Source organism: Pelobates fuscus, chromosome 13, assembly GCF_036172605.1.
Source record: "Pelobates fuscus isolate aPelFus1 chromosome 13, aPelFus1.pri, whole genome shotgun sequence".
Taxonomy (NCBI): Eukaryota; Metazoa; Chordata; class Amphibia; order Anura; family Pelobatidae; genus Pelobates; species Pelobates fuscus.
In genome coordinates, this window is record NC_086329.1 from 15,315,177 (window position 1) to 15,327,938 (window position 12,762).

Below are 12,762 nucleotides of genomic sequence, written 5' to 3' on the forward strand. Positions count from 1 at the left end.
ATGGTGTTACTTATATACATGTGCACCAGTGAAATTTTCATTTCGTACAAATGATTTCAAACTAAATAAAAATGTAATTAGTCAATCTCGAATTTAGTTCGTAAACCATTCATTTTCGACTGAAATTCGTTAATACATTTTTTTTTAAATTGTACACTGCGCATGCACAAAAAAAAAAGCGCTACCAGCTCCCTCCTTGTAATAATATTAATTCCTACTCCCCCTCCTCTGCATTAAAACTATGAGGGTCACTATGATCCCCGTATTAAAAAAGGGAGGTTAAATCCTCCCGCATGCCCCTACACGTGGCATGCCACAAGTAGGGGCATGTCGCCTAAACAGTGAGCAGCCAGTGGCCCCATGGTGGGGAACCCAAATAAATAAAATAGGGGGTGGGGGCTATCAATATAAACAGGGGGACCTAATGTCCCCCCTGGTCCACACCCATGAGCAGCAGGAGGGGAAGTGGGAATTTTTTTTCGCGCATCCGCATTGTTATTTTTTATGTGCTGTGGGGGTTAATTCCCCTGCAGCACAGTCTATTAAACGAACGAAACAAAGCGAAAAGGTAATGCATTTGGCGTTTCGTTTATATTTCGTATGTAGGGCTTTCGGTTCCTTTTTATTAAACGAATACGGAAAAAAACTGAATTTTCGGACAAAATCATATTCGTACGAAAATGAATGCACGTCTAGTAACTTTAATGTGTGGTGGCAGAGTGGAGAAGCCAAGCTGAAGCTCTACTTGGATCATCCACCATCTTGTTGTGGGTTCTGTTTCAGCTCCTCTCAGTTCATCCATCAGGAGACCATGGCAAACCACCCATGTACCTATGTAAGAGGGACAGGTACATTGGGGGCCAAAATCCCTCTATCCTTTTTTCTGTGTATAACAGAGCTCAACAGCATTAATACTACCAGTAATGTATCGTGAAACTACAAAAGATACAACTACAAAACTAAAAACTGTAAATAAGATACATTGTACTTGTTCTAAATTACATTTTAGTTACATAAATTATTAGTAAGTCACCTAAAGTTTCTCAGAACAGCCCCACCCCTGGTCATGCCCCCAGTCAACCCCCATAGTTAAGGTGTCCCTCTTTGTCCACTTGAAATGTTAAGTGGTATGTCATGTCAATATTGTATGTGCCCGAGAATAAAATACAGAGGACTATGGAAGTTCTTGCCAGATCACATGATAGACATCTGCTAATTATTTATAACTGTAGCACTCTGTTTCATGATCAGAAGAAGCCATGTTTCTTCCTGCCTGTACAAGCACTTGTATGGAGCATGCGCACTGATTGGTCACACTCTCAACTGATCCTTATCTCCATGAGTGGATATTTCAGAGCTTTTAGTGCTCAAATATATTGCAAAATACCCTTATACATTTTAATAATGATAGCATTATTATTATTACAATTAGGTACAAATTTAAAAAACACAACATACAAATATACTGCTGCATCAGTTTTATGGACTGCAGCTGGCTTGCAAAGCATGCGATTGTAAATCCATGCCAAACTCTAGAGGTAACGCCTCTGGTAGTATATCATTTGTGGACAAGCAGAGAGCTTTACCTGAAGCATGAGTTCGCACTCCTCACGGCCAACAAAGATCATCTCCCGAGGCAGCCGATGGCGAGTGCCAGTGCTGCTCACCAGGAACCACGAAGTGACGCTCATCTTGGTCTCTTGGCACAGCACCTACACCATAACCATCCTAAAAAAAGGAAGAAAAAAATGAAATGCTGCTTTAAAAATTATTTTACTTTAACATAGCTGTTCCTGTGCATCCATTTGTCTGGTTACAATTACATGTCTGGTAGTCCACCCATTGTATAGCGCTATGGAATTTGCTGGCGCCATATAAATAACAAAATAATAATAATAATAATAATAATATCACAAGTGCTATTCCTCAACATATCATCCAGATCAGAAGGCAAAAGTAGAATATTGTAACCGCTTCGTGAGAATGCTTTCTTAGAGACAGAGGTCTATGGGATACTGCAAACACAGAAACCTACATTGTCTGCTCACTAGTTAATAATTTAATCGAAATTAAGTTATTATGGAACAATGAGATCCCTGGCACTGGCTTACCTTTAGACGTTAAAGAAAGATTTATTATTAATTTAAATTAAAGAAGCATTATGGGCGCCATAACAAGAGCATTGAAAGTCTCCTTCACAACACCAGATGACTCTGCCGCCACCAACATCTACTTGCTAAGATGCATGAAAACAGAAGACAAGGACTGCCACAGGCAGGGGCACCACAGATTGGCTTAGTGCGTCAGCTGATGCGCTCGACCAATCAGTGGCTCCCTATTCACAAAACAGCTTGAAAGTTTACATATTTTTCTCAGATACTTTTTATGAATAGGAAGCCACTGTTCGAAAGTTCTATCTGAGCACTGTAATCCAATCAGTGGTGACACTGCCCGTGGCAGTCCTGTGCTACTGTTTTTAAGCTTTTCAGCAAGCGGACGATAGTGGGGCAGAGTGATTCAGCACTGGAGTGGAGACCTTTGATTAGGTTGTTATGGTGCCTGTATGTTTCTTTAATACTGAAGAAAACGGTCTAGTAAGGGAAAGGAACAGTGTACAAGGTGCACACTGCTTACTAAAAATCCCACAACAGCAAAAGCTACTTTAACATTGAGTGGTTCTTCAAAAGAGCATTGTTTGTTTGTTTTTTTCCAAAACATGTAGTAAAAGGGATACTATAGTCACCCAGACAATTTCAGCTCAAAGAAGTGGTCTGGGTGCCAGGTCCCCCAGATTTTAACCCTTTAGATGTAAACATAGCAGTTTAAGAGAAAATGCTATGTTTACATTGCAGGGTTAATCCAGCCTCTAGTGGCCATCTTCCTGACAGCCACTGGAGGAACTTCTGCGACACTGGATGCGAAAAGCTCCCACTCGGGAGCAGACGTCGGACGGGGAGGAGAGGTCACCAGCGCCGAGGGAGCCCGGCACTGGATTAAGGTGGTTTTAATCCCTTCAGCGTCAACTGAGGGGGGACCCTGAGGGTGGAGGGGACCTAAGGGTTGTATAGTATCAGGAAAACAAGTTTGTTTTCCTGACACTATAGTGATCCTTTAACTAACCCCATTGGAACCAGCCATATATGCATATTTGAAACAATACATATCCATCAGGATTCACAGAGTTACATTAGGGGTGCCCTAGAGGTAGATCTCCCAGCTACTGCAAAACCCAAACGTTGCTTTACCAACTATAAGGCTGGCAAAGCATCATGGGCGATGCCGTTCTGAGATCTTCTTCGTAGTCATTTTAGAGCATAAATATTCAACAAGGTAAAATATCCCATAAAATTATACAAACATTTTTTTCACTCCAATGAATAACTAGAAGAGGATAACTGCTTAAACGTACATTTTAGATTTAGATCATTTTGTCCCTTTTTGCGAGGCCTTTGAGAGCAGGAGTGTAATACAAAGCTACACAGTAACAGAAGTCATAGCACATTGTCTATTAACTATAATAGGTTAGTCTAGAACAGGCATAGGCAACCTTCGGCACTCCAGATGTTTTGGACTACACCTCCCATGATGCTTTGTCAGCATTATGGGGGATCTAGTCCACAACATCTGGAGTGCCAAAGGTTGCCTATCCCTGGTCTAGTATATATATATATATATATATATATATATAAATAATGGTCTATTAGGCGGTCTAGAATACCCTTTGCACCTATCACATCCACACATACAGTTAGGAATGTTGGGTAATATATGTTCAGACTATTTTATTTTTATTTATTTTTTTAAATGTGGCAGTGACGGTATTGGGACAATTTTCTACCCTTAGTGACCCACCGTTCAAAGAGCTCAGAAAGTGTGCAGTTCGGTGCGGTGGAAACTGTTGCAGAATATGTTACTACTTCATTAAATAATATTAAACCCATATTAGAACCTATGGCAATAATATGAACAATGTGTTTGAATACTTCACTTGTGTTTATAAAGAATTACTAGACTTGTGCATAAATCCTTTTCAGCTGGGATGAACCAATCAGATTCCTGTCGCTCTACGCCTGAACGAATCGATCTGTTCAGGATTTACGGGACGGATCAATTGGTTCAGGTGTAGATTAACAGGAATTTGATTAATTCGTTGCATGCGAAAAGAATTTGTGCACAGCTCTAATAATTACACTAATGAATCTAATGAAGGTGTTGTGTAAAATGTATTTTACTATATAACAGATCAAGACATTGATCACTATGATGGATATTCACTAAAGTGAGAATTGCCAGAAAGTGAATTTCACATTTAAAGGAATACTATAGGCCGAGGAACACATACCATACAAGCCACCAGCCACTCTTTGCCCCGCTTAAAAAGGTAGAAAAATATACCTTTATTCCTGTGCTGCATGGGTCTGCTGGCACTGGCTCTGCCTACGATCCGCCTCCTTGACGATGATCATTGGATTGGCCTGAGATTGTCAATTCTGATGATCTCAGCCAAGGAGGCGATGCAGGAGGTGGAGCCAAACACCACGCTGGCCAATCAGCAATTCCCGATAGCGATGTATTGAATCAATGCGTCTCTATTGGGAAAGTTCAGTTTCTCCATGCAGAGCGTGTACACGCTGCACGTTGTGCAGTATTGACCCAGGAAGCATCTCTGAGTGACTGCCACTGGAGGTGTCCCTAGGGAGCAATGTAAACACTGCCTTTTCTCTGAAAAAGCTGTGTTTACATGAAAATGCCTGCAGGGACTGACTATACTCACCAGAACTACTACATTAAGCTGTAGTTGTTTTAGTAACTATAGTGTCCTTTTAAGAGTAAAATAACCTAACCGAGAACAGAATTGGCATTATCTAATTCAGCTACTAAGGCCTAAACTTTGTAATTCCCTTTGAATTCCAATAATTCTCACTTGAGTAAATAATTCCATAAGGAGTTTGCAGTTGTAGAATGACCGCTGAGTTAAGGTCATGTATATAATTTTGGTCTCCCTCCATGAAGGAAAAAAATAAATACATACATACATACATACATACATACATACATTTAAAGATGCTATGTTAGATTGTCATGATTGGACAAGCTGATATGTAAATTGATTAGCCTAGAGAGAGTACAAGTATAGTTTATACCAGAAAACAGGTTCAGACTATCAACTCACACTTTCAGAAAACCTAAAGCAAGAAACATGTATGGCTACGATTTTATCGCTTGACACTGTACACGTGAGTGTAATAAATTAAAGTTATCATATCCTCATTAAATTCACAGCATACCTACAGAAATGTAAAATGATGACAGATCCGCCCAATCAGCACGTCCCCTATTTGTGTCTCACCTGTTGGGTGATCACGCCACATAAAGAATGGAATTTTAAAGGTGCAGTGTGATCAAGGTCAATATTTATACGACAACTGTCATCTATATTTTAATATTATAGTGATCCTTTAAGAAAATTCTGAAAGGAAATAGACCGTGTTAAATGAAGTATTTATAAAAAAAAAAATCTTCAGCCATAGACAGACATACACCTTGGACCAGACAGTTTAAAACCCTCTATAATAGGCTCTCCAATCACTCAGCTATCAGCATTGACCTCTTTGTTGTCAGAATGGAGTTACGTGCCAAGAATAGTTCACATATAGGAGAGGGAGCACATTTTGGTGGGTGCAAACACTTTTAAGGCAAAAAAGAAATACAAATTTATAGATATACCATTTCTTCTAGCAGAATGGAATGAATACAAGATTTTTTATGATTTATTATTACGTTGTGTGCACCATGACAGGTATACTTTAAATGTTACATTGTGTGCACCATGACCGGTATACTTTAAATGTTACGTTGTGTGCACCATGACCGGTATACTTTAAATGTTACGTTGTGTGCACCATGACAGGTATACTTTAAATGTTACGTTGTGTGCACCATGACAGGTATACTTTAAATGTTACATTGTGTGCACCATGACCGGTATACTTTAAATGTTACGTTGTGTGCACCATGACAGGTATACTTTAAATGTTACGTTGTGTGCACCATGACAGGTATACTTTAAATGTTACATTGTGTGCACCATGACCGGTATACTTTAAATGTTACGTTGTGTGCACCATGACAGGTATACTTTAAATGTTACGTTGTGTGCACCATGACAGGTATACTTTAAATGTTACGTTGTGTGCACCACGACAGGTATACTTTAAATGTTACGTTGTGTGCACCACGACAGGTATACTTTAAATGTTACGTTGTGTGCACCACGACAGGTATACTTTAAATGTTACGTTGTGTGCACCACGACAGGTATACTTTAAATGTTACGTTGTGTGCACCACGACAGGTATACTTTAAATAGAAGCGACACTATCTCCCTCTAGCTTCACAAAGTAGGTGGATGGATGAGAGACACCATTGTGCATGTTGCATATAATGATAGGTTATATTTTACAAGTATATTAAATGATATCCCAGGAATGACTATTATCAGCTTTCAACAACTCCGTTACCATTTATTTATTTTTCAAAGAACGATGTAAGAAACAAAACATTTGTTTGAAGCCAGGATGAGAATCATGATCATGAAACATAGACAAAACATAAACGACGTGTTAGAATATCTAACAAACAACATAATGTCAACTTTCAGGATTCGTTTTCATTGTTTAGTTTTTGCACAAGTATGGGGAGGGTATAATAAGGTATAAGATTTAAAGCAGTGTCGCCTAAGTATAAAAATATAATAAAAATGGTCATATAATCTACTGCTGGGTGTTCTTAATGTTGGTGGTAGTCTGATGACTACTCCAATATACAATCAGAAAGTAAACATACTGACAAACATATTTTTGGGGCTAAAACGAGGCATCTGTATTTCAAAGGGCTCTAATTTATCTATTCTTGCAAATATAATCTTTACATACACCCAGAACTCTGCCTTACAATGCCTTCTCTCTGAGCTGCAATTCAGCATCATTTTACAGATAGACTGAGCTGCGGCTGGTGACATAATTTACAGTTCAGTGACTCAGACCCAGTGGGGAAACCGGTTTCCCTGCCAGGTGAAGAGCAGAGTGGAGGCAAATGGGAAGGTAAGCATTACATTTTGCAATGCAAAGTAAGAAGAAAAATCCATTTATTGACCATTTCATCATGAATAAACTGTGCGCGTGAGTGCCTGACACATCTTACCGCCACCGCTAGCCCGTGCACTTTGTATTTACCGAGCAATATACAAAATACAGAACTACAAGTGAGCTTCAATGCAAATTTACTCACACTTCTCATGCACCTCTACTACAGGTTACTTTTTCCTACAGAAAAATCTTTTTGAAAAACTAATTTAGAAAGCTGTGGAATTTTAACTGGGATTCACATAATCAGAAGATATACACCAAAGACACATCTTGTCAATGCACAGGAGCAACATCATCTGTGGAGGTCCACCACTCTAGCAGGATCTTCCATTAAAACCAGTTTGTGTATAGTCTGCTTTTACATTTTGGGTTCAAACATTACTCCAGTCTCACATATTCTTTAAAAAAATTAATTGTGAAACGCAATGACTAATATATACTGCAGTGCATGGTATATACCATCCAGCCAGCTGTGTAATATTCAGGTGTCAATTCTTAACGTGTCGGTCCCAATCACACACAGTGACAACAGATAAGAAAACCAGAAAACCATACAAGGTCCTCTGCATCTTCTATGGAATACGTACAAGAATACACAGCAGCGCACTTTGCATAGAGGCACAAAATATTATTCTTCTTATTATTTTTATTATTATTATTATTATTATTATATCACATTAGTATACAGGTACGATTGGCATACAACTGCAGTTTTAGTATAACATCCATTACGTGCCAAGTGTGTAGAGAAATATTATTTTATTGGTCTAAGTAGGATTTAAAAGGGCTAACGATATGATTGGCTAAGACCCAAGATGAAGGGATCCTAAAAGTCATTAAACAAAGGATTTTAACATCTGACATTGAATCCTATGAGAAATTGTATCTATGAAACAGTACAGATTTTATTTCAGACACTGAATTTTGTTCCAAGTGTAACATGCCTTCCTCAACCATTTTGGAATCTGCAGCTAACAAGCAAAGAATAAACAGCTCCCAACCTTCCTAACAACCACAAGGCAGAAAATGGCAATGAGGATTCCTGCATCACATGCTACAACAGGAACTCTGCTGAAAGGTGTGCAGACCTTGATAACTAACAGCCTTCAATGGGAACCTCTTACTGGCTAAACCTAAAAAGAAAACCATAAAACAGAAAACAATCAAATACTAGTCATTATTCTTTATGGGCTGTGATTACCCGAGAAAATTTTATTTTATTAGAAGCAGAACTGTAACTTTTGGATCCGTAATAAAAACAGAATCTTTATGGAAATCTTACACAAGATTAATTACTAGATTGTGAGCTATCCGGAACTCAAAGCGAATACACAATTATAGGCCAAAGTAGCCATTTTGAAGATTGAGCTGAACTTTCACAATTCCCTTTGAATTGCTGCCATTTAATGCCTTATAGCAACCTTGAAAGATTTTTTTTTTTTAAATCTCTAAATTCCAGGCAATCAAAAAAGTATCACTAAAAGATACAGGAAACAGTTTGCACCAAAGCAATGAAATAGTGCAAAAGTTAAAAGACAGCAAGCAATCAGAGATAAAATATATAGTCCTAATGGCCCAAGTTCTTATTTAGTTGGATACGTCCTGATAACTAGTGATGTCCCGAACGGTTCGCTGGTGTATAGTTCCTGCGCAGGACCTACTGTCCTCCCCCCGGCCCCCACCCCTGCGCGGTGGGTGGGGGCCATAAAAATAATGAGGGGGGGAAACTACGTTCCCCCCCCCTGATCGGTGGGTGGGGGCCCTAAAAAAAAAAAATAAGAGGGGGGGACCTACTGCCCCCCCCCCCAGCCCCCACCTTTGAGTGGTGGGTGGGGGCCCTAAATAAAAATTCCCCCCCCAATCAAAGGTGACTAGGGGTCCCCAAAGGTGACTAGGGGTCACCCACCCCAAAAAAGCTACCCCCTACCTACCCCCCTCACCCTAAAAAAATAGTCAAGGGGGAATAAAATAACTAACCTATAAAGAAAAATTCAACTTACCATTTGACGTCTTCTTTTTTCTAAAATCTTTTTTTCAGCCCCAAAAAAGGGCAAATAAAAAGCCATAAGAACCGCCGCAATAAAAAAAAAAAAAAAAAAAGCGCAAAAAAAAAAAATCCATCTTCACCGCTCTGCAGGGCGGGGGAAGGCTTATAAAGCCTTGCCACGCCCTGCAATTAGGCTAAGAACACTCTGATTGGCTGGTTTAAGCCAATCAGAGTGCTCTTTGTCATTTTACACAGCGTGGGAAAATTCCAAAGAACTTTCCCACGCTGTGTAAAATGACACAGAACACTCTGATTGGTTAGATTCCAAGCCCACCAATCAGAGTGCTCTTTGTCATTTTACACAGCGTGGGAAAATTCCAAAGAACTTTCCCACGCTGTGTAAAATGACACAGAACACACAAAAGGTGGGGGCTGGGGGGCGACAGTAGGCCCCCCCTTATTGGTTTTATTAGGGCCCCCACCCACCGCTCAGGGGTGGGGGCCAGGGGGGGGGAGGACAGTAGGTCCCCCCCTCATTTTTATGGCCCCCACCCACCGCGCAGGGGTGGGGGCAGGGGGGGGAGGACAGTAGGTCCCCCCCCCCATCATTATTTTTATGGCCCCCACCCACCGTGCCGGGGTGGGGGCGGGGGGAGGACAGTAGGTCCTCCTCCCATTGTGATTTATGGCCCCCACCCACCGTGCAGGTGTGGAGGCTGGGGGGAGGACAGTAGGTCCCCCCCTCATTATTTTTATGGCCCCCACCCACCACGCAGGGGTGGGGGCGGGGGGAATCAGTAGGTCCACCATACACCAGCTTCCCAGCCACCATTGACTGCTGGTTACATGCAGTTGTATGGTCAAAGCAGGTTAAAAACATCTGCTAATGGTGAGTGCAAAGCACGCCATTCAAATCACTTCCCCATTCACTATTTGCCCTGTGCCAATCATAATAAATAAAAAAAATACTTAATTTGGCGTCCCTTGCACAAAATGACAGTAGAGGATAACGTTAGTTAAACATTTTTGGCGAGCTGACAGCAGACTCCCTATCTGAAGGCCACAGCAGGCAGGTCAGTGAATTAATCAATCCAATTCAACGATCAAGGTGGAAGTAGTTCTGTAGATTCACCACAAATTTGTGTTTAAATGATTACAGCGGAAAAGCTACAAAGTGCCAAGCAGTGACACGCTTCGCACATGGCCATTTATGCTCAAACATCTTGTTTTGGACACAAACACGTCTCGGTAAAAATGTATAAACACATCATTTACAGGCAAGCGTGAGCAGACAGGCAAACAGAAACATGCTTTCTTGGCAGATCGATGGATCGTGTGCTTCCCCGGAGAGTGGGTGGAAGATGCAAGACCGGGCTTGGGGACAGGATTCCTCTCACCAGCTGCCGTACAGACAAATCAGAGCGACTCATCCCCCCGGTCTGAACCAAAAGCACAGGCCCTTGCAGTGACCAAGCCCAGCCAGCATCTCATCTTTTATTCAATGCGACAAGACACAATGTATAGAGAGCAAGGATGATGCCACAAGACTCCAGTGTCATTTCCAATGTATCGATTAAAAAAAAGAGAAATGTGTGGAATAATAGCTGCTTTATTATATCCCTTCCAAAAAAAAAAAAAAAAAAAGATCCACTCCCCTTCCCCGCTTTAAAATCTACCCTTGTCACAATGTGTAGATCATTAATCCTTCTACTGCTGAGAAGAAGAAGAAGAAGAGAGAGAAAAAAAAAAAAAAAAAAACACAGAGGGGGAGGAGGGGGACTGGAAATGCTGATTCCCAGGCCTGCAGCCTATAACATAATTAAAGGGTTAACATTTGCACAATCCACCCCTCCCAGCCACTCACACTCTCTCTCTCTCCTGCATCAAGCTTGAGCCAAATGAATGTATATCACACACACACACACACACACACAGAGACACACACACACACAGAGACACACACAGCAAGGAGAGCATTGTGGTGTATTTCAACCTTATCCAGCAGCTAAGGAGTTAAGGGATTGCACACAACTAGATGCGTGGCAGTCGTCTAATGGTTTTAGTCCCTGTTCCATCAGAGCCATGGTACTGACACAGCTCCCAGGCCAAGGAATGGGAGATCAGCTGTTTCCTGTCCTTAGGGTAATAACACACTCTGCTCCCACCTACCTGTCCTGGGGTCCCTCCGTCTGCACAGCCTCAGCCTACAATCCCACAGGGACTACAGGCCATGGGAAGCCTGGCCTGCCTTGTTCTGGGATGGCTTGGGTCTGAAGGTGATCTAAGCAGGTAGTAATATAAAGGAGCCACACACCCTCCTCTCCTCTGCTGTTTGCTATGACATCCTCCGCCTGCACTTGCAATACAGGTTGATGACATCACCAGCCAAACCACCCTCCCCCTCTAGCAGAAAATCCAGGATAGGTGACATTCTTGTCAGGAATGGAGAGTCAAGGCGCCATCTGCTGGCCTTTTCTCACAGTGCAGCTTGTCAATTTGCAAATTTACAGTGCTATCATTTGGATTTGTTAACTATAGTAAAACATGCAGTTTGTATTAAAAAAAAAATCTACCCTGCTTTGTTCAAAAACTAAAACATTTTAAATTTTTAAGTACGTAAGGGAAAAAGTCAATCACCAAGGAAATGGAAGGAAAAGGAAAATTCTGGGAATGTATTTACTAAACAGAGAGTTCTGGGAAATGGTAACGTAAAAAGTACTTAAATAAGCAGAAATGGTGATTTTCCAAAAGGGCTATTTTAGGTTACTTGTCAATTTACATATTAAGCCCCTTCGTGTTTAAAGTGTACTTGTCATGACTTTATGCAATTCATATCATTGTGATAGACAGTATATTGCATCATGTAAGGAGAGGTTTTAACTAAATACTTGCAGACAGTAATGCTATCATGCAGTGTTTGGCTGTGCTAATGTAAAATGAATCCTCATACTCCCATCTAGGTCTCATCACCAACCTACCCAACTGGCCATGCTTGGGAACACTTTCTCAAACAAGGTGCACGTCTCTCATGGTGCCAACAGTAAGTGGCAAGTGAATAGTGTGACATCAGTCACTCAGGTTCGATGTTATTCTAGCACAGCACCAAAGAGGCTCATCAACGCATGCGCTATAACTGCTGTGATGAGGCAACAGGAGAACCCTTCAACATGCAGATCTGTCCTCTGTCACTCATTTCTGACAACAGAGGGCTGATTGACATGTGAGCACGGGAATTAGACTTGCGCACATTAACGATAGATAGATAGATAGAGTCCCTACTAGACTTGTTAAAAATAAAATGCTTTTAATCCACCCCAGAATCGATTCGTTCATGGTTTGCCTGCAAAATCTTACTCATTTAATTACGTGTGGAGTTTTATTGACTGAATATGACTCTGCAGGTAAATTCTGGACAAATTTATTCATTCGGGTGTGAATTTAAATTATTTTGATTTAGACAAACCAGGCGAAATATATTTTTGCACAAGTCTAATAGGGACTAAATAGATTTATATTTTTGTTAATAAATGCATACATTTACTTGCAGTTCTGCTAGCAAAATCTATAGATTAATTGAATTGCTTTTTAATTTATTATAAAAGTGTGTTTACAATGAGCCATTTTTTC

At 40.7% G+C, this 12,762-nt stretch overlaps 1 protein-coding gene across 1 annotated transcript in view; it reads right to left on the bottom strand.

Moving 5' to 3' along the window:
- Positions 1-11,447, bottom strand: part of CEP170B (centrosomal protein 170B) — a 60,603-nt gene extending 49,156 nt beyond the window's left edge. Inside the window, exons 1-2 of the mRNA XM_063440133.1 lie at positions 11,305-11,447; positions 1,587-1,728 (exon numbers count right to left, since the gene is read on the bottom strand). Coding sequence (XP_063296203.1) covers positions 1,587-1,691 — 105 coding nt within the window. The 5' untranslated portion in view covers positions 1,692-1,728; positions 11,305-11,447. The remainder of the gene's footprint in view (positions 1-1,586; positions 1,729-11,304) is intronic.
- Positions 11,448-12,762: the final 1,315 nt, after the last annotated feature.